The sequence below is a fragment of the Chiloscyllium punctatum genome, chromosome 17 (genome assembly GCF_047496795.1).
Source record: "Chiloscyllium punctatum isolate Juve2018m chromosome 17, sChiPun1.3, whole genome shotgun sequence".
NCBI lineage: Eukaryota > Metazoa > Chordata > Chondrichthyes > Orectolobiformes > Hemiscylliidae > Chiloscyllium > Chiloscyllium punctatum.
Genome location: NC_092755.1, coordinates 62,410,392 through 62,432,401, shown reverse-complemented (window position 1 = coordinate 62,432,401; position 22,010 = coordinate 62,410,392). Strand labels below are relative to the sequence as shown.

Here is a 22,010-nt window from a genome sequence, read left to right as displayed (position 1 = left end):
GTAGTATGGAAATATTTTTAAGCTTCTGCTTCGATTCTTGAAGCAACTTATCCATCCTGGAAAGTTTTCTTCAATATAACTTGCCTTGGTGTGAAGTAATAATCTGATACAAATTCAGGTTTGTCACCAATAGCTTCCTTGGTTCAATGTCATCCATTTAGCCAATTAACCATTTGAGCATTTCTCATTCAGATAAGCTGACATATTGCCTTTCATTTACTCTGCATATTTCCCTGCACCCATATATCCTGAAGTAAGGGTGTCCTCTAATGATTGTTCTTCAATCTTTCCATAGTCAGGCAATAAAGGCTGGTTGGGTTTCCAATCAATAGCTCCTTTATTGCACAACACAACAAACATATATGACAATTATTCTGATCAGATTAACTTATGCCCTTCGTTACAATATACTGCAAGAACATGAAGACAACGTACACTCTACACCACCTTATCTCACATTCACAATTTCTCTTCGTTTGGCTTTTCTTGGACTTCTGATTCAACTGCGACTCTGCCGACGACTTCTGTGCTGCTCCAGTAGAATACAAAGCCCTCCAATACATTACATGCAGATACTTATCAAATTAACACAAGCCAAATATTTATTACTTAAAAATGTATAAGACAACTTTTTTATTCACTCGTGGGATGTGGGAGTCGTTGGCTGGGCCAGCATTTTATTGCCCATTCTTCATGATTCTCAAAAAGTGTGATGAGCTACCTTCTTGGATTGCTACAATTTGATTTTGAAACTTGATAGAGTATTAAAATTCCTGGCTGTTTACAGTTCTAATACTAATAAATTGGGTATTGTGCCCAAATAGAGATTCATTATATCCAAGGTGTGATGCAGCTGCTATCTTTTTCAGCACAACTTCAAACCAAATCTCAAATTACCAACAATGTGCATATTTTTCAGGCTCACTGTTTTCTCCATTTCTGCAGCACAGTACTGATTGTAGCAACCCTACCACTGATCGAAATTAGATAAAGTAATTCAGCACAGTTGCAGGAATCAAACTAGTTCTTACATCTCAATAATAGTATGTTAGGAAGCATAACCAACATGCTTGTTGTATGAACAAGTCAGACTTAAAACAGCTAAATCGGAATACAATAAAATCGCGAAGCAAATACGGGACAGAATTACAATAGCCAGTGGTATCAATAACATTTTCTGAAATCGATTTTATTTTTGTGCAAACTGATGAAATATTTTAAAAGGTGAAACACTTCACTTTTAACGTTTGTCAATTAAGGGTGAATCTTCCAAAGAATGTTCTCTCCAGTTTTGTCATGTGACAAGAAACAGGTTCTTGCATTACAAGACAGAAAACTAATAATTGTGATGAATGCAAACATACAAGCAAAAAACCACCATTTGTGCCCATTGTTCTCAACAAGAACACTTTATTCAAGAATGTGCACTGAAAATACTGGCCCAGATTATCCAAAAGCTCAACAGTCCTTTCTGCAACACGAACTAGAGTTGCTTATGGTGAGCCTATGGAATCTCCAGTGTTGCAGATTCTGAAGAAATTATCTAGGTAATTGAAGACTCTGGGCAATGGAGCCCTCCAAAAGCATCATTTCAATCAAATAATTCAGAGGGTTCCACAGCAGTGAAGTAAATGATTACTCAGGAAGTATTAGTACATAAGATTTCATATATAGTATATATATTCTGACTCAAGTAACCATTAAATTGATCCTTTCCTCTCCCGAGTCAACAACACTTCTTCCAGACCATTTAAAACCAAAAACCCCACTGACCTGGCACACATCTGTCCCTTCCGTCAATAGAACCCAACATCTTTGGCCCACCCTAACATCACAGCAGTCCAACATCATGCTTACTTAGTACACTTAACCTTTTCAAGAAGCTATCAAAGTGGCTGCCTGTGATATGGCGCCTTTAAACCACAGTGCAACAACTAACTGGAGAATCAATATTTCAGGCAGAAGCCCTTCATCAGGAACCTCATTCTTGAAGGGCTTATGCCCAAACGTCAATTCTCCTGTTAGTCGGATGCTGCCTGACCTCCAGCACCACACTGCAGTAACTATCTGCTGTGGAAAGGGGCGTGGTTTGCATTCATGTTCTGTGCAAAGATGGACCTGTCAGAACAAAAATATGACTTGCACTTCTGAAGGAGCTTTGACTAAAATCTGTCAGACATGTGGAGTCCTTCCTTTACATGAAGAGCAAGGTGGCAGTCTGCATACGGTTGCCAATCCTTGGAAAATCTGGCCAATTACTGATAATGTAGATTAATTCAAAATAAACATATAAAGAAGGATTCAAGGATCTCAGTAGAAATTAGCAAAGCAAACAGATGTGAGAAAAAAAACCTACATTATAGATTACACAATCGTGTAATCTATAAACAAATGTATAGCGCTAAAAATAGCACTGCTGCCTCTCGGCGCCAGATTAATGTGCAGATTAAGTGGATTGGCCATGCTAAATTGTCCATGGTGTTCAGGGATGTGTAGGCTTGGTGCATTAGTCAGGGGTAAGTATAGGGTAGGAGAATGGGTCTGGGTAGGTTACTTGGAAGGTTGGTGTGGGCCAAAGGGATTCAATGATGAAACTGAGTACATTTAATTCAAACATTCCAAACAGTACATTAGCATTAATACACTAGTTAATGCCTTTAATATACTACATTTGGAAACAGGTCAAAAATGAATTATCAGTTTAACATGTCTCTTGCATGATATGGACAGGGAATTCAAGAATTTTCTGAAAGATATAATCAACATTCATTTATCTTACTGTTGTATAAGCTCACCTGTGTATCAAATTACGAGAATGCAGGTAGACCAGCCCCTGCAAGGCACCATGGGTAATGGCAGCAATCTCCACTTCCTGAAGTGGTTTCTTGTGAACTATTGGAGGAAATAAATTTTGGAAAAGAACATTTTCTGGGCAATTCCATTAAATCTGCATAATTCAAAAGCCTGGAAAGAAAGCCAGCCTTGAAATTCCAAACATGAACACTTGTGTATATTTAAATCATTTATAATATTGAAACATTGACACTAAACAAAAATGCAATAACAGTAGAAATTAAACAAAATATTTATAATTCTTTGATGAATTTTACTTAAAGCAAAAAGAAAAGGGATCACAAATATATACCTGCAGCATTATTTAATAACATTTAAATTAGACTGGATTGTGAATAAGTTAGTCTTTGCTTTCTGGTGAAGTTTTAAAGCAAATACTGAGAAATGGAAAATATTTCAAACAAAGTGAGTAAAAATTTTAACCAGATATACAGTGGCATGGAACTTAATTTTGTACATCTTAATGTTTGCACCAATATGCTACAGCATGTAGCAAAATAGCTTCAGTACCACAGGTCTATCTTAGCCATATTATAAGAGGCAGTCATTCATAAATTGGTGAGACAGAAGTTTGCAAACAGTAAACAATACAGGAATTAGTATTAGTTATGTGGTCTTTGAAAACTTCATATGCAGATAAGCTTTGTGCCACCCTCCATCTGGTTGCTGCCAAGGAACTCCAAAAGGAATGAGACATTAAAATGTTAATACAGAAGGCTGAAGGAAGCATTGTACAGAAACAAGAGAAGGCAATTTATTTGGATTGATGTAATGATTTGATAGCCGCAAATGCAATGAAGGAAATTTGAATTTCCTGTCATTTCTTTATATCCCAAGCAAGCATCTCTCTCTATCAAACATTTATAATCTTCTGCAGCAGTGTGTGTTTCCACTCATGCAGAGATACAAAATTACATGCAGGAGTACCCCATTCAGCTCTTCAAGCTTGCACAATCATTCAATATGATCCTGGCTCATCATGCAATCTTAGTATCCCACTCCTGCCCTCTCCCCATACCCCTTGATCCCTTTAGTCATAAGGGCAACATCCAGCTCCCTCTTGAATATATCTAATGAGCTGACCCCAACAGCTTCATGTAGGAGAGAATCCGACAGGTTCAGAATGGAGCGAAGAATATCTTCCTCATCTCAGTCATGAACAGCTTACCCCTTATTCTTAGACTATGACCTGTCTATATAGTCATAGATCTACAACACAAAAGGGTCCTCTAGTCCATTGAGTCTGCACTAGTTAAAAAGAAAGAAATCTAATAATTCCAAACCCATTTTGCAGCATTTGGTGCATAACCTTGAACATCCAAATATTTAAAATGTTGTAAGAGTTTCTCCTTCCAGCGCCCTTCAAGGTAGGGAGTTCCAGATACCCAGAATCTTCTGAAGCTTTTTCCCTATCGCCTTGAAACCCTCCTGCCCCAGGTGAGGGGAAAAGTTCCTCCTGCCTATTCTATTTAACATATTTTATATATGTCAAACATGTTCTCACAATCTCCTCTGCTCTAAAGAAAAACAACTCTAATTTGCCCTCTCTCGCAATAGAAAATACACCATCTCAAGTAACAACTTGGTAAACCTCCTCTACACCCTCTCCAGCACTATCACACCCCTCCTATAATGTAGATTCCCAAACTGCACACAATACTCTAGCAGTGGCCTAACATTTTACTGTTTCAGTTTAACTTCCCTGTTCTTAAAACTCTGTGCTTCTGCTAATAAGGGCAAGTACACCATGTCTTTTCAAACACTATCCACCTGAACCAAAGTGTTAAGGGACCAGTGCATGTGTTAGCAAGGTTCCTCTGATCCTCAGTGCTTCCCAGAGCCCATCATGTATTTGTTCATGTATTATTTTGCCTTATTTGTTCCAGCCAAGTGTATCGCCTCACTTGGCCAGATGGAATTCTAACCGCCACTGAACAGCTCATCTGGCCAGCCTGGCCATATGCTTCTGTAATCGAAGGCTATTCTCCTCAACTTTTTACCATCCCCAATTTTTGTATCATGTGTACTTACTGAACAGCCCTCCTACCTTCAAATCTAAATCAATCAATCATTCATATAAATCACAAAGAGCAAGGACCCTAACACTGTCTCCTGTCCTCCTCCCAAAACTAATTGTAGATTCAATTTGTCAAATTTCATTGGATTCCATGGACTCTTGACTTGGCTGCTAGTCTCCCATGCTGGACCTTATCAAAAGCTTTGCTGAAGTCCAAATAGACTGCATTAAAAGCACTGACCTCATGTACCTATCTGGTCACCTCTGAAAAATGTAATCAAGATGTTCAGACACCATCTCCCCTTAACAGCCATACTGACTGTGCTTCATTAATCCCTGCCTTGTCAAATACAGAATACTTTCTGTCCATCAGAATTACTTCCAATTGCTTTCTCAACAGAGCTTTACCTGGCTCTGGTAGTTTCCTGGTTTATCCCTTGCTCCCTTGATTAATGGTACCACGTTGTTGTCCTCCAGTCCTCTGGCACCTAATCTATGGCTGGAGACAAATACAAAAGTTTTCAAATGCCGCTGCTGTTTCCTCCCTTACCTCATGGAACAACCAAGGTATGTTACATCCATCCTGGAGATTTATCAACTTTTAAGCCTGCTGGACCATTCAGAACTTCCTTTCTGTCTGTGCTAATTTCTAGAATTGTATCACAGTTCTTCTCCCTGATTTCTATCAAAGATCAAGACAATGGACACTTTTAATAAAAGGAGGAAGAGAGACAAAAGCAGAGACTACGTGGCCAGTGTAACAAACAAGAAAAAATCCTAAACTGCCATCTGAAATAGAAAGTGTACACAGCTACTGTCTTCGCTGTTTGCGTCCAAGTAGCTCTGGACATCGGAGCTCTTACAAGAGAAATTAACAGTGGAATACACAGTTAACCTTGGAGGATTCGGTGTGGGAGAGCTCACAGCATGGGAACAGCTAAGTGCATAGTTAAGTGTAACCGGTCTCTTTTTCTTTGTAAATCTACAATAGTGAGAGTGGGCTCTTTTTTGACTGGTTTATTCAGAACTGTCTGGATTAAATTTTGAAAATGTAACAGTTACAAAGTTAGCCTGCAGTAGCCTTAGAGCAATAAGGCAATGTTATTTTCTGGGTTTGTAGAATATTAAGATGCAAAGATGGCCTTTAGTAGGGTGATGTGCCCTTCCAGTCAGATGTGGGAGATTAGGGAGGGTTTCCATGTTACTGATGATTATGTTGTTAGTTGCAAATCCTATCAGTGGATTGGTTGGAGTGGCAGCTACAGGCAATGAAGAATGTACAGGAGTTTGGGGGCATGATGGATGGCAGCTGTAGAAAGGGAGAACAACTTCAGATACAGTCAGGTAAATGTTTTGCCGCCAGGAAAAGTAAGAGAGAAAGGCAAGTAGCGCTCAAGTCGCTTGTGGTTATCCCCAACTGAAACAAGTATGCTGGTTTGAGAAACGCAGGGGGTGATGGACTCTTCGGGGAAGGTAGCATGGAAAGCCAAGTTTCTGGTACTGAGATTGACTCTAATGTAACAAGGAGTATATCAGGGTCCAAGTGATAGATTGTGATAGGGGACACTCTAGTCAGAGGCACAGACAGACATTTGTGTGGCCAACAGCGAAGAATCAGAATGGTGTGTTGCCTCCCTGATGCCCAGGATCAAGGATATCTCAGTGTGCAAAAGATTCTCAAGAAGAGGGACCAGCAGGAGTTCATGCACGTTGAAACTGATGTCATAGCAAGGGAAAAGGACGAGATTCTGAAGGGAGAATATAAGTAGTTCAGCAGGAATTTAAAAAGGAGGTCTTAGAGGGTAGTGAAATCTGGATTACTCCTGCAGTTATGAGCTAGTGAGGGTGGGAATAGGAGGAGATGGAGCTGATGATTGTGGAGGAGAGAGGGGTTATATTTTTGGATCATTGGAATCTCTTTTGGTGTAGAATTGACCTGAATAGGAAGGATGGATTACACTTGAATTGGAAGGGGACTAATACACTGGCAGGGAGATTTGCGAGAGCTGCTCATGGAGATTTAAAACTAGTCAGGTGGGATGGGGGGGGTTGGGTTGGGTTGGAGAAGAGAGAGGGGGGCATGGAACCAAGGAAATAGTGAGGACAAATCATTGACACTGATACAGTTGGGAAAAGGAGCAAGTCAAACAAACAGTTAGGGCAAGCAGAAACAAAGCAGGGAACAAGGTAGGACTGATAAATTAAACTGCATTTTACTTTAATGCAAGAGATCTAACAGGGAATGCTTGATTAGGAGCGTGGGACTGGGATATCATAGTAATTATAGATGTGGCTCAGGGATGGACAGGACTGGCAGATTAATGTTCCAAGATACAACTGCTATAGGAACAATACAGGGCAGGGATGGTGTTTTTACTAAGGTTTAACATTACAGCTGTACTTGGAGAGGATATGCCTGGGAATACATCCAGTGAAGTTATTTGGATAGAACTGAGAAATAAGGGACGATCACCAACATTGGGATTGTACTTTCGACAACTTGCAATAGTCAGCAGGAAATTGAAAAACAAAAAACTCTAAGGAGAATAGTGTGGTTATGGTAAGGGATTTTAACTTGCCAAACATTGCGATTCCCATAGTGTTATGGGTTTAGATGGAGAGGTGTATGTACGGGAAAATTTTCTGATTCAGTACATACTAGACAAAGTGCAAAACTTGACTACTTGTGGGAAATAAGGCGGGGCAAGGTGTCAGTGAGGGAGCACTTTGGGGCAAGTAACCATAATTCTACTCGTTTTAAAATAGCAATAGAAAAAGATAGACCGGATCGAAAAGTTAAACTTCAAAATTGGAGGAAGGCCAATTTTGGTGGCATGAGGCAAGAACTTTCAAAAGCTAATTGGAGGCAGATGTTTGCAGGTAAAAAGAAAGGCTGGAAAATGGGAAGCCTTCAAAAATGAGATAACGAGAGTCCAGAAACAGCATGTTCCTGTTCGGGTGAAAGCCAATGCTGGTACATGTAGAGAATGACTAGATGACTAGATGACTAGAGAAATGGAGGTGTCAGTCAAAAAAAAAGATGTCAGCTATAGACAACAGAGATCGAATGAATTCTTAGAAGAGTATAAGAACAATAGGAGTATACTGAAGGAGGAAATCAGGAGGACAAAAAGGGGACACCGGATAGCTTTGGCAAATAGGGTTAAGGACAAAAGGGTAACTAGGGAGAGAATAGGGTCCCTCAAAGATCAGCAAGGTGGCCTATGTGAGGAACCACAGGAGATGAGGGAGATACTAAGTAAGCATTTTGCAGCATTGCTTACTGTGGAGAAAGACATGGAAGATACATAACATGGGGAAATGGACGGTGACATCTTGAAAAATGCCCATTTTATAGGTGATGGTGCTGGGTGTCTTAAAACGCATAAAGATGGATAAATCCTGGACAAAGCAAAGTACATCCAAAAATCACAACAACTACTTGCAGATACCAACACCTACCAAAAGAGGGAGTTTGACCCCACCCCACAGCTCACCAATAGGATAAACACCACACTGAGGAATCTACAAAAAAAAACGGACAGATAACCAGGTCTGACCTACAAAGAACGAAACCTGAAAGCAACAACACCCCCAGATTCTATGGACTACCCAAAGTACACAAACCAGACATCCCACTCAGACCCATAGTATCACTACCAGGGACACCATCACACAAACTGGCTAAAGAACTACAGCAGAAACTGAAACACCTGATCAGCGGATCCAGACAATCTATACAATCGACACAGGAATTCTTGGACATCATCAGAAATATACACATAGACAAGGAAGGAGCTATGGTCTCATTCGATGTAACGGCACTGTTCACCTCTATCGACAAAGACCCCTAGCCAAAGAAACAATAGCCAACCTGCTGGACATACAGAACAGACAACAGGACGTTGAACCTATCAACAAAGACGGCATACTTAAACTACTAGACTCGTGCCTCACAACACACTTCATATTCAACAACCAAATATACGAACAAATCAACGGAAAACCATGGGCTCACCGATCTCTGGACTCATAGCAGAAGCAGTAATGCAAAGGTTAGAACAAACAGTCTTACCACAAATTCAACCCAAACTCTGGGTCAGATACGTGGATGACACCTTGGTAATAATTAAAAACACAGAAATAGAGAACAATGGCACTCATCCACAGACTAACAAATACATCGACCTGGACCCAATATACCGGCCACTACAGCGGACAGCTCGAACTGACAACCAGAAGCGGCAGAGACGGGCCACTATAAATGCCGGAGGAAACAGCACAGAAGCGCTTCACAGGAGGCTCCCAAGCACCGAGGATGTCACCTAGACAGGGGGCGAAACGTTTGCAAGACAAGTGCCCAGCTCGGCAAACAGAACCACAACAAACATGGTTAAATCCCCAGGATCAGGTGTACCCTAGAACTCTGTCAAGCGACAGAAGTGATCGCTGGCACCCCTTGCGTAGATATTTGGATCACTGCAGTTACAGTTGATGTGCCAGAAGATTCAAGGTTGGCTAACATGGTGACACTATTTAAGAAAGATGGTAAGGAAAAGCCAGGGAACTATAGACTGGTGAGATTGACATTAGTGGTGGGCAAGTTGTTGGAGGGAATCCTGAAGGACAGGATATACATGTATTTGGAAAGGCAAGGACTGATTTGGGATAGTCAAGATGGCTTCGTGCATGAAAAATCATGTCTCACTAACCTAACTGGTTTTTTGAAGTAGTAACGAAAGGAACAATGAGGGCAGAGTGGTGGACATTATCTACATGTACTTGATTCAGTCGTTCAACAAGGTTCCTCACAGTCGACTGGTTAGCACCGATAGAACATGTGGAATATAGGATGACCTAGCCATTTCGACACTTCTTCTACCTTCAAGCCAGTTCTGTATGTTGGGGAAGGGTTGTTTTTCAAACTGGAAGCCTGTGAACGATGGTGTGCCACAAGGATCAGTGCTGGGCCATTGCTTGTCTTCATTTATGTAAGTCATTTGGATAGGACCAGAGGAGGTATAGTTAATAAATTTGCAGATGACACCAAAATTAGAGATGTAGTAGATAACAAAGGTTACCTCAAGGGATTTTGATCAGTTGGGCCAATGGGCTGAGGAGTGGCAGATGGACTTTAATTTTAGACAAATTTGAGGTACTACATTTTGGAAAGGCAAATCAGAGCAGGACTTGTACACTTGATGGTAAGGTCCTAGGGAGTGTTGCTGAACAAGGACCTTGAACTGCAGGTTCATACTTCCTTGAAAGTAGATATGATAGTGAAGATGGCATTTAGTATGCCTTCCATAATTGGTCAGTGCATGGAGTATAGGAGTTGGGAGGTCATGTTGTGGCTGGACAGGACATTGGTTAGGCCACTGTTGGAATATCTTGGTCTCTCCTGCTACAGGAAGGGTGCGTGCAACTTGAAAGGGCTCAGAAAAGATTTTAGGATGTTGCCAGAATTGGAGGGTTTGAGTTATAGGGAGACACTGAATAGGCTGGGGCTGTTTTCCCTGGAGTGGGGGCTGAGGGGTGACCTTATATAGGTTTATAAAATCTTGAGGGATAGGGTAAATAACCAGATCTGTTCCCTGCGGTGGGCAAGTTAGAACGAGAAGGCATTGGTTTATGGTAAGAGGAAAAAAATTTAAAAGGGTCCTAAGGGGGAGCTTTTTCACACAGAAGGTGGTGCATGTATGGAATGAGCTGCTAGAGGAAATGGTGGAGGCTGGTACAATTACAGTTAAAAAGCATCTGGATGGGTAATGAATAGGAAGAATTTTACAGGGATATGGGACGAGTGCTGACAAGTGGGACTAGGTTAATTTAGGATATCTGGTTTCCATGCTGTACATCTCTATGACTCAATGGTTGGCATTGACAGGTTAGACTGAAGGGTCGATTTCTGTGCTGTATATCTGTATGCCTTAATATTGTCCCCCTCAGTGGTGAGCACCAAATCAAAAGTATTTCTTTAGAACCCTACCTGCATCTGCTATAGCTCTACGCACAAATATCACTGTGGCTCTTGATGGACCTTCACTGTTTTATAGGAACACAGGAACAGAAGTAGACCATTCAACACTGAGCCTGTTTCACCAACAACATCATAGCTCATCTGTGGTATAACTCCACATACTTTACTGGGCCCATATTCCTTAATAACTTTCATTTTAAAAATATCAAATTGCTCTTTAAAGTAATTGATCCAATAGTCACTACCACTCGTGGAAGTGTTTCATTGTATGTAACTATTTCCTGACATTTCTCCCGAATGGTCTGGCCCTGTTCCAGAATCCCCAACCAGTGGAGATAGTTCCTTTATCCACTGTTTTCCAGTTAACATCTTCAAGACTTGGATGACCCCACTTAACCTTCAAAATTCTTGAGAAAACAGGACTTGTTTGTATTATCTCTACTCATATCTTGACTTCAGGGGTTAAATTAATTATTCTTGCAAGCGTATGTTGCACCTCCTCCAAGATCAACATAGCTTTCCTAAGGTGCAGTGCCTAAATTTGCTCTTAGTCTAACCAGGGTTTTGTATAACTGCAGCATAACCTCTACATCCTTGTACTTCAGTCTTTTTGGTGTAAAGGCCAACTTTCTATTCGCTTTATTGATTTTCTGCACCTCGTGCTATTTTAAAGATTAATGGCCTGAACCCAAAGTCCCTTGAGTATCCACTATATCTTAAATTTCATACTGTCTAGAAAATGCCCTGGTCTATCCTTCATCCATCCAAAATGTATAATCACACACATTGAACTCCATCTGCCACAGTTTTATCTACTTAGTCTATCAGTATCAGTTTGCAATTTTATACTGTCTCCACCAGCATTGATTTGGAGACACTGGTGTTGGACTGTGGTGTACAAAGTTAAAAATCACAACACCAAGTTATAGTCCAATAGGATTATTTGGAAACACTAGCTTTCGAAGCACTGCTTCTTCATCAGGTGGTTGTGAAGCAGGACAATTCATAGCAAAAGATTAGTGATGCAATGATACATTAAACAAACCTGGATTGTTAAATCTTTCACCTTTTACCTTTTAGATTAGGTTGCAGGTTTTGGTTCATTAGTATGTAAATCCCAGAACTTCTGTTAAGCCACATTCTCAACATAATTTAAGGTTTTATAACCAAAGGTGACATCTTAGCTCAGACAATGCATTAAAGGTGTAAGGTTAACATCTGTCTGCATTCCCATCTTGAGTCAGACTAGTTCTATTCCCAAAGTAGAATTTACAAATATTATATGAATTGACTGCCTGCATTGATAATCACCAGGCAGGGGTGTTCCCTTCCAGTCGAGGAACACTTCAACAGTCAGGGACATTTGGCCTCAGACCTTTGGGTGACCATCCAAGGCAGACTTAGAGACAGGAAACAATCCAAAAGTGCCAAGCAGAGGCTGATAGCCATGTTCAGTGTTTTGGATTAGTGGTACTGGAAGAGCAGAGTTTTATCAAGCCAAGTTCAATACCCAGGAGGATGGCCTCAACTGGAAACTTGAGTTCATGTCAATTTACACATGACCCCACTGCACTACAGACACACGCATGCGCGCACACATTCACTCATGCAGACCCTCTCTCATATGCACACACATGCAACGCCCACACATACACCCTCTCACAAGCTTATGCCTTCTCATACTTGCACACTCGCAAGTGCACTCTCTCTCACACTGTCTCTCTCTCTTGCACACGTGCACACAGATTAAATGGGACAAATTTGTATTTGCAGAAGATTTGCAGATACATTCTATTTTGCTCAAAAAAAATGCAGAACCTGCAAGCAGTCAATTTGAATATTTGTAAATTCCACTTTGAAAATAAAACCAGTCTGACCCAAGATTGGTATACAGACAAACTTTAACCTCACACCTTTAATGCATTGCCTGAACGGAGATGTCACCTTTTGTTGTAAAACCTTAAATTACCTTGAGAATGGGACTTAAAAGTAGTTCTGGGATTTACGTATTAAAGAATTGAAACCTGCAATCCATTCTAAAAGATGAAAGACTTAATCTAGGTTTGTTTAATGGATCATTGCATCACTAATCTTTTGTCATAAATTGTGTCTTCATAAGACATCACAACCACTTGAAGCAGCAATGCTCTGAAAGCTCGTGCTTTCGAATAAACCTGTTGGACTATAACCTAGTGTTATGAGATTTTTAAAATTAGGCAAAAAAGTGAGGACTGCAGATGCTGGAAATCAGAGTCTAGATTAGAGTGGTGCTGGAAAAGCACAACGGGTCAGGCAGCATCCGAGGAGCAGGAAAATCGACGTTTCGGGCAAAAGCCCTTCATTGGAAATGCTCTTGCCCGAAACATCAATTTTCCAGCTCCTTGCCTGCTGCCTGACCCGCTGTGGTTTTCCAGCGCCACTCTAATCTAGACTCTGGTTTTTAACTTACACCAGTGTTGTCACATCAGCAGATTTGGAATGTATGACTTTCTATGCCGTTACCCAAGTCATTAACAAAGACTATTAAAAATGAAGCCCAAGGACAGAACCTATGGGACACCATGGGTCACATCCTGCCAATCTGGCTATCTGTCCATTATCCTTACTTTCTCTCACTTGCCATTTAATTTCCCAGCCATGTCAGTAATTTGCCCTCAACTTTGTGGGTTTCTACCTTAGTTAAGAGGCTATGTGGGACTTCAAATGCCTTCTGGATGTTCATATTAACAACATCCATGGACATTTCCTGTCCACTACCGAAGATGCCTCTTAAAAAAATTAAGTGAATTTTGTCGGGTATTATCTGTCATGAATTCATGACAACTCTCCTGATTAAGTCAAAAGTTAAGATGTTGATTTACTCAATCATTGATTACAGACTCCAACAATTTCTCCAGCACAGACGATAGGCTAATTTCCTGGCTTTCTTCTCTCACTCCTGTTAAGTGCAAGTTTCTAGTTGAAAGAAATGACTCCTATCTAGCGAGCACAAAAGATAATCAGGGTGTCTAAATGTGCTCCTTTAAAACCTGCACATATAAACTATCAAGTCCCAGAGATTTGTCACTCTACTTCCATTAATTTCCTATTTGGTGGTTATACTTTCGTTAATTTTAATCCTTGCTCCCAACCCAATAATTTCTTTGGGACTTCCAGCAAGCTATCCTCCTTTTCTACTTTACTGAGACACAAGTAACTATTCAACATGCTACCATTTCCCCACAGTCACTGAAAGTGGGGATACTGTCAGTCTTCAATATGATTCCTGACCACCTGCTTTCCCTTTTATCTGTCAAATTTCTTCTGGATTTTGATGTTTCTGGCTGGTTTCCTTTCATAACCCCTTCTATTAGTTCTTATGCTGCTTTTGGCCCTGAGGTGATCTTTGCATCTTGCCAATTCAGAAGGATCTGTGCTTACTTGGTAAGTTTTGTAAGCCTTCTGTTTAATTTTTTATGCTGTCGTCATCAGTTTATTAGGCCACGGCTGCTTCTTCAGTCGAGTTTCTTCCCACCGACCCCTTCCACCCCCAGGTATAAATTGATTTTTTATTAAGATGTTTCTTTAAATAGCCCCTACTAGTCAGTTGTTTACTCTAGCAAGTTTTTCACAATTCACTGTGGACAGATTTTGTCTTGCCCTGTTTAAAAAAAAAAATCAGCCTTACCTAAATCAAATTCTAATTGCTGATTCATTGAGTTCAGTGGAACATTTGAAAGCAACCACTTTTTGATAAATGTTCATTAAATCTAGCTCACAAAATCTCATGCACTTGTCCCTTTGTTGCATCTCAGACATGTTGTTGCTGTTAAACTATTCCAGACAATCTCTGACAAGTGGTTGACAGCCTCTCCCAACCTAAATTCAGGTTCCACTGAATGCATTCACCCATTATATCCTCCCTTACCATTGAAGTAGTTCTGTTCCTAATCAGTGAGGCCACTCTACCATTTCCCAGTCCACCCTGTGTAACTTATAATTTGGTGTATTTAGTTCCCAATCCTGACCATCCTGCATATGTCTCAATAATAACTACTATATCAAACTCCAATTTGAATTTGTGCCTGTAGCTTATTTACTTTATTCCTTACAGGCTGCACATTTGTATGTAGAACTAGACTTTGGGCCATACACTGTTGCTTGTCCCTCTGCACTCATGTTTCATTCACCTTTGGATTCTTTCACACTTCCCATTTAATCAATACGCTTCTTAGTTTTGGAATTGCCTGCTACACCTGCAGAAATCCTTTTTTTTTAAAAAAAACTCTGCCCTGTTACTTGACTGAGACTACTGACTGGCCCCAAGCCTTCTCCCCATTTACTAGTTTTAAGTCCTTATGACCACCCTATTGTAGCTTTTCCATTAGGACACTGGCCCCAAATCAGTTCAGCTGGAGCCCATCCCCACAATGCAGTTTCCTCCTGTCCCAATAATGATGCCAGGACCCACCAAATAGAAACCCCCTTTCCCAAACCACTCCTTTAGCCACACATTTACTTCCTCAACTTCCTTATCTCTATGCCAATTAGAAAGCAGCTTGACAAATAAACTGGATTATAAATGTTGAAGTCCTGTTCTTTAACATGTTTTCCCTTTTTGTTTTGTATTCCCCAAAAAGCCCTTTTATGTACTCTTGCCTATGTTGTTAGTCCTAATGTAGAACACAATAACTGAACCTTCTCCCTCTCCAATATCCTTTCAAGTTGTTTGAAATTATGCTTACCTTGACCCTAAGCAGGCAACATTGTAAGCAGGATCAAGAGTCCTGCGCAAAGGATATTACCTGTACTCTTTTTTAATTATAGATTATCCTAACCTTACTTTTTTTTGGTCCCCACATTTGAATGGCTTCTTGTACCATGGTGCATTCATCAGTTGGACCATTCTCATCACGGTCCTTGTCTTCTCTACACAAAGTAGTATCTCCTATCCATTGGATACTGTCCCTCCAATGTTAAATTCTGTATCCCTTTACCTACCTCACATGTAGTCTCACTCTCCTATCCCTGACCACTGGCTAAATTTGAAGTACTTATCCTCCAAATAGGATTACCTCCTGAAGCACAGTATCCAGGTAATTCACCCCCTCCCTGATGTGTTGCAGTGCTCTAGCTCATTAGATCTGAGCCAGAGTTCCTTGAGGATCAAAGGGTCTAGTTCTATGCCATACGACACTGACTTGCTACAGGCATTGTCGTTATGAAGCAAAGTACACACATGGCCTGGTTTGCATTTCTAACTTATTTAATATGTTTTTGATTTGTCTTAAGTTTTAAATTTCCTACTGACCTTTAGTTTTTGATCTATAAAGTATTACTCAAATTTACCTTTAATCTGAAAGCTATTTAGACTAGGTATTCAAATTAGCAGTTACTTACCACTTCTCCTGTGACATCACTGTTTCTAATCCAAGATCAGCACCCTACCCCTTGACCTGCCAGTATCCTTTCATATCCCCTTTGAACTCTCCTAATATTTAAGTTCCCGCTTGCACATTCTATACTCCTCTAGGGCTTCTGTTTTGAAATGTCAGTGTCTGCCGTAAACCACTTTTTTTCTTAATCCAACATTTAATATCCCTCTATATACAGCATTCACAGAATTTGATGTCCCAATATAATTAAAGGATGGGACCATGTTAGCCTTATACTCTCCATATTTCTTTCTTGAACGCATCCTAAAAATCTGTGACTCATGTATTTTCAAGTATCAAGGCTCCTCATCCACTCTGTTCAAATCATACCTGATCTCATTTTTAAAAAAAATCAGCCTTTTCCCTAGTTGCAAACTTGGATTTCAGGTTCATCCTTGTCCTTTCCCATAACAATTTCAATCTAACAGATCATTGTCTGCAAAATGCTCCCCGACTAGTACTTTAATTAAAGAAGCCAGGCAAGTGGTTCAAGTACTTAAACTAAGTACTTGACAAATTCCTGCCACATAGCATTTTAAGCCAGTATGTAAGAGGCCCTATCTGGATGCATTTAAAGAATTTTGCTTCCTCTAACCCTTTCACACAATGACTACCCAGTTAATGTTGGGAAGTTGAAACTCCCTATCACTACCCAATTACTTTTACACTTTCCTGAAATGTATCTGCCTTTGTCCTATTTGTCTGGGACCACTAGGGGGTTCTATATTATTCTTCAGCAATGTGACTGTTCCTTTTTGGTTAAGTTCTACCATATGGCTTTACTGGAGGAGCCTAAGAGGTCAATCTTCCTTACTGTTAAGATTCCCTGATCAAAATTGCCACACCCCCTCCTCTAACTTCCTTCCCGGTCTTGCCTGAAAACACTATAATCTTGGAATACTGAGCTACCAATCCTGTCCCTTTCTCCCATGCCATTGCTGAGTGAAACATCATATCTTTATATTTTGATTTGAACCCCTAACTCATCGAGTTTGTCTGTAAGACTCCTAGCGTTACTTTGGAATAAACTGGTATTTTGTTTGGATTGACAACTGATTTAGTTTGAATTACGAATCTGGAGTCCTAATGTTGTCCTCTAATTGTGTATCCTGTCAAATGCCTTTACAGATTTGAACAAAATCAGCTTGCTCATTTTCCAGAAATAAAATTAGAAGCAGAATTGTGGTTTAGTCTAATTCTCCAATATTAGTTTTGTCTATTGCTGGACTTTAATACCTGCATATTTCTCCCCATGGGTTGGGCAGTCAACATTTATTTTATAATTATGGTTAGCTCACATTCCAGGTGACAATAGTTTTTTTAAAAAATCTTAGTTAAAAAGTGGGTTTTAAAACGTTATATAGTCTCATCATTTTGCTTAATGTACTTTCCATCAGTCTGCAAGCACAAAACCATGGTGATAACAGCAATGCTCATTTATTCAGATGAAAATGGACAACAGCTTCCAGTGTCCACACCTTGCAAGTGAAGTGTGGAGATCCAAGTTGCCATTATCAATTTATTATGCTCCTCTACAAGGTCTACTACAACTGTAGTCTGCCAAGAAATTTAGCATTCACTCAACCGAACAGGGCAAAGTTTCAATACTGACTTAATAAATTTGGCTTGCTCAACAATCAGCCGCTGGCCTCAATCTGTTGTGCTATCAATGTTCCAAACACAGGACATACATAATTTTCCACTTGTGTAAGATTTTTTTTTCCCCCAGAGGTCAGGCTGCCTCCTTCCCATACTAGGTACCATCCCATTGAAGGAAGCAGTCGAGATGGTAGAGAAGGGCTCCAAAGTTGTGGGGGAGACAGGTGAAGTTTGCACCATGCCCCATTGGTGGAGGTGGTGATTTTGGGAGGTGGGGGCATTGAAGAGAAAAAAAAAAGTTGAGAAAGAAGAACACCCACGTGAATGGGAGAAGTAGTGAGCTGGTTACATAGTTTACCATCCTCTTTCCTCCCAAATTCCTGCTTACTAAGCAAACAGCATGGCTGTGAAGACAAGCCACTTCTGATCCCCAAATTCCTTTAATTCAGCTGAGGCCAGCAGGAATACACAAAGCTGAATTCAAGGTCAGTGTTCATTAAATTCAACTCCTTTGATCGGTCCCAATTTTCAAGTGGAAACAGGAAGTGGGGCTTGGTTTTCTCTCTATTTTACTTAATCAAAAAGGCAAAGGGTTTATTAGTTAGCTGGATAAATCGACACTTTTTAAGTGTAATTTTTTACCTACATATTTAAATTAATTATCAGCTTATCACAAGTTGTTTGCATCCCTAAAATTCCTTTTCTATTCTGCCACACCTTCTCTTTCCGCAGTGTGGCTCATTTCAGCAGGAAGGTTGGGTCACAGTGCACTAGCAAATGGGTCAAGAAACATTCCATATCAAGGCTAACATTTTTTTTTTAAGTGACAGGAGTCTTAAGTACTTTCCAACTTAGAAAATTATCAGTTGTGATTTGAAGTTTGGTTGGAGATTTAAGGCTAAAAAAAGTTAGCATTTTTAAAAAGCTTTTTAATTAGATTCTTTCGCAAACCCTCTTCTGTATATGATCTTACATTGCATTCAAATCTTGTCAGCTCTGACTTGCTTTTATCATGTCTTTCAGTCAGGTTCTCTAATCTCATCAGAAAAAGGGAACATATTATTCCTAATCCCATTAATAATGATTCCAGAGATCCTACAAAGGACCCCACACTCTTGTTTCTGACTGAGAAAAAATTTGCAGAAAGCTGCCTAGAAAATTTGGGCCACTAAACCTCTTGCGCAGGATAAATTTGAAAGAGCCATTTATATCGTTTCTCATGTTTGCCCATTATTTCTCTGTAGATCAAGTGCTATGAAAACTAATTGAACTGGGGAACTCTCCTGATATTCCTCAAAAAATCATGCCTCAGATCCCTTACGTACAGATGGAGGTCCAATCTGTTTTCAACATTCAAACTGATCTTCTGAATCAGAAGTAGTGCTGCCACTGAGCCACAATTCACATTCAAAGCAAAAAAAAAAGTCTACACAAAAAAACCCATTTGTAGAAACGGCATAAGAAACGTATGAAATACATTTCCTTCCTTCTGAGAGCACCTATTTATTAAACAAGGCATTGATTTTCTCAGCTTCTTCAAATAGTTGGTTTACTTGAGGGCTGGTATCAGTTTTGATGTGCTATATATTTTTGGAAGACATCAAAGCCAGGTTTATGGCTGCTCTTTGTCCAGAGAGCAATACTGCATTTCACAAAGTACATTTCAGATTAAATTTTGAGCTTAGTCTGAATGTATCATGGCCAAAATGCAAACCTGTCCTGCCATATTGCCAAGAATGGAGGTTTAAGTTATAAAGACAGTTGGATAGGCTAGGACATTTTTCCACTGGAGCACAAAAGGTTCAGGGGTGACCTTATCGATGTTTCTAAAGTCATGAAAGATAGATAAGGTGAATGGCATGTGTCTTTCCCCCCAAATGAGGGATTTCAAGACGAGGCAACATATTTTTAAGGTGAGAGAGAAACATTTAAAAAGAGACATGCGAAATAATTTATTTTTTAGTTCCAGTGTGTGGAATAAATTTCCAGAGGAAGAAGTGATGGATGCGGATCGAGTTACATGTAAGACATTTGAATAAGTATACAAATAAGAAATATTTGGAGGGATTTCGGCCCGCTACAGCCAGGTTGGATAAGTTTAGTTTGGGATTATGGTAGTCGTGAACTAGTTGGATTGAAGGGTCAGTTTCTGCACAAATAACATCTGCTAAGCTACTAAATCAGCATTATTTTGCACGTGCAGCTCTTGGGAAAATTAATTCAGGTTGTAAACAAGATGGCACATATGAACATAAAGTACAAACTTATTCTTTTGCACAAAAACTCAAACGTAACAAATTTGAATAATTGGGATTTCATTTGAATATGAAATCCAAGTTTTCAATGTTTAAAGATGGTTGAAGAAACTGTCAGTTTACCTTCCAGCAAATCAGAAGTTGATCCTAGGCAGTATTCCATGACCATCTGAAATTACATGACAACCTTAATTAAGCATATTTGAGCATGTAAAGTATTGCATGCATGAAGACAAAATCTAAATGTAAAAAAGTATGTAAACATTGAACAACTTTCAGTACTGCATACGATGTACAGTGCAGAAGACTGTCATTTGGATCATCTGATCTGTGTCAGTGTTTATCCTCCACATCCCATCTTAATGCATTTATCTTACCAGTGTACTGTGTTAGTTCTGCCTCCTTCAGTTTTATCTTGCTAAAATTTGACATTAAACGAACCTATGATTTTTGCCTCAATTATTTCTGGTTGTTATATTGTCACAATTGAAAAATTCTGGGACACTAAAGCAAATGGATCCACTTGAAGTCCAAATGGTCTCCTAGATTATAAATTCAGAAGCAAATTTTGAACTTGCATTCCTAAATGCAGCCACATGAACTAAATTTATACTTCAGTAGTGGACAATCTCCAACATAGGACCTGGGTAGACTAACATTGGGGTTCCAATCTGTACATCTCAAAATACACTTAAAACTAACCAAGTATTTTGCAACATGTGAAAGCAGCAACTAACTTCCTTGGATTTTATAAAAGGAATATTATATTTACAGTCACATTTTCAATAAACTATTTTATTCAGAATGAAGACCATCAGGATTATAAACATAGATAAGAAACATGTAGCTAAATCACTGGCAGCCTGCAAAATAGAAAGCCAGTTAGCTAGCCCAGTTAACATGCCCAAAAGATTCTTGAGAGAAAAGAGGATGCAAATTGCACAGACACTGAACATCCCTCCTGGAATACATAGTCAATGCCAGAAGGCTGGAGGATATTACATGTTAAATGCTACAGCCCCTCTTATAAAAAGCAAGCTAGGGACCAAGTAGTTAAATCTACCAGTCAGCAAACTAGCACTAGTGAGAAAAGTCGGCAATAATCTTGGTCAAAATAATTGGCATTAAGTATGGACTAACAAAACGAATGTCAGAAATTTGTTAATGGCAAATCAAGTTGACAAACTTGATCAAGTTCTTTGCTGAGGATAACGTGGTTGATTTTATGTCAAAGGGAACAAAAATTTGATAGTAGAAAATTATAGACTTTCAGAAAATTAAAGTCTGGGAGGTTAAGTGGACTTTGACAGCCCAGACAGAGAAACAAACAAAAAAGAACAAAGAACAGAGGCGGCTAAAGTTGGGGTGAATGGTAGCTTCACAAACTGGAAGAAAATAATAAGAGTATCAAGACAAACACCTGTAATCTATTCATAAATAACCCTGGGGAATACAAATCCAACTTCATTGATTCAATCGTCGAACTTTGAGATAATACAACTCAAATACGGATTCATGAAGCATTGTAATAAACTTCAGAGGACAGGTCACACCGGTAATATGGGCAGATAATAACTGAATGAAATTTAACCAAAACTTGAAGTAGTGATAATGAAGGGAAAATTAAGACAATCAAAATGGATTGAATTATACAATTCTACAGGGAGCGTCAGAATAGAAACCCAAGGGACACATATACAAACCTAATTACAGGAAAAAAAATTGCGTAAACACTGGAATAGAAAAATAGTACAGGAAAAGATTTATCCCAACAGATATCAAAGAATCATTCCCAGACCAGCACTTGCCTCATCAAGAAAATGAAAATAAAAAACAAGGATAGATAAAACAATGCTGTGGAGTTTTATTTGAAGGAACAAGTATTTACAATC

At 39.5% G+C, this 22,010-nt stretch overlaps 1 protein-coding gene across 4 annotated transcripts in view; it reads right to left on the bottom strand.

Annotated features, from left to right (window-relative positions):
- Positions 1–22,010, bottom strand: part of taok3a (TAO kinase 3a) — a 108,708-nt gene that overhangs the window by 47,641 nt on the left and 39,057 nt on the right. For all 4 annotated transcript variants that reach the window (XM_072587298.1, XM_072587296.1, XM_072587300.1 and 1 more), the window contains 2 exons: positions 20,242–20,287; positions 2,796–2,892 (listed from right to left, as the gene is read on the bottom strand). In XM_072587298.1, coding sequence (XP_072443399.1) covers positions 2,796–2,892; positions 20,242–20,287 — 143 coding nt within the window. The remainder of the gene's footprint in view (positions 1–2,795; positions 2,893–20,241; positions 20,288–22,010) is intronic.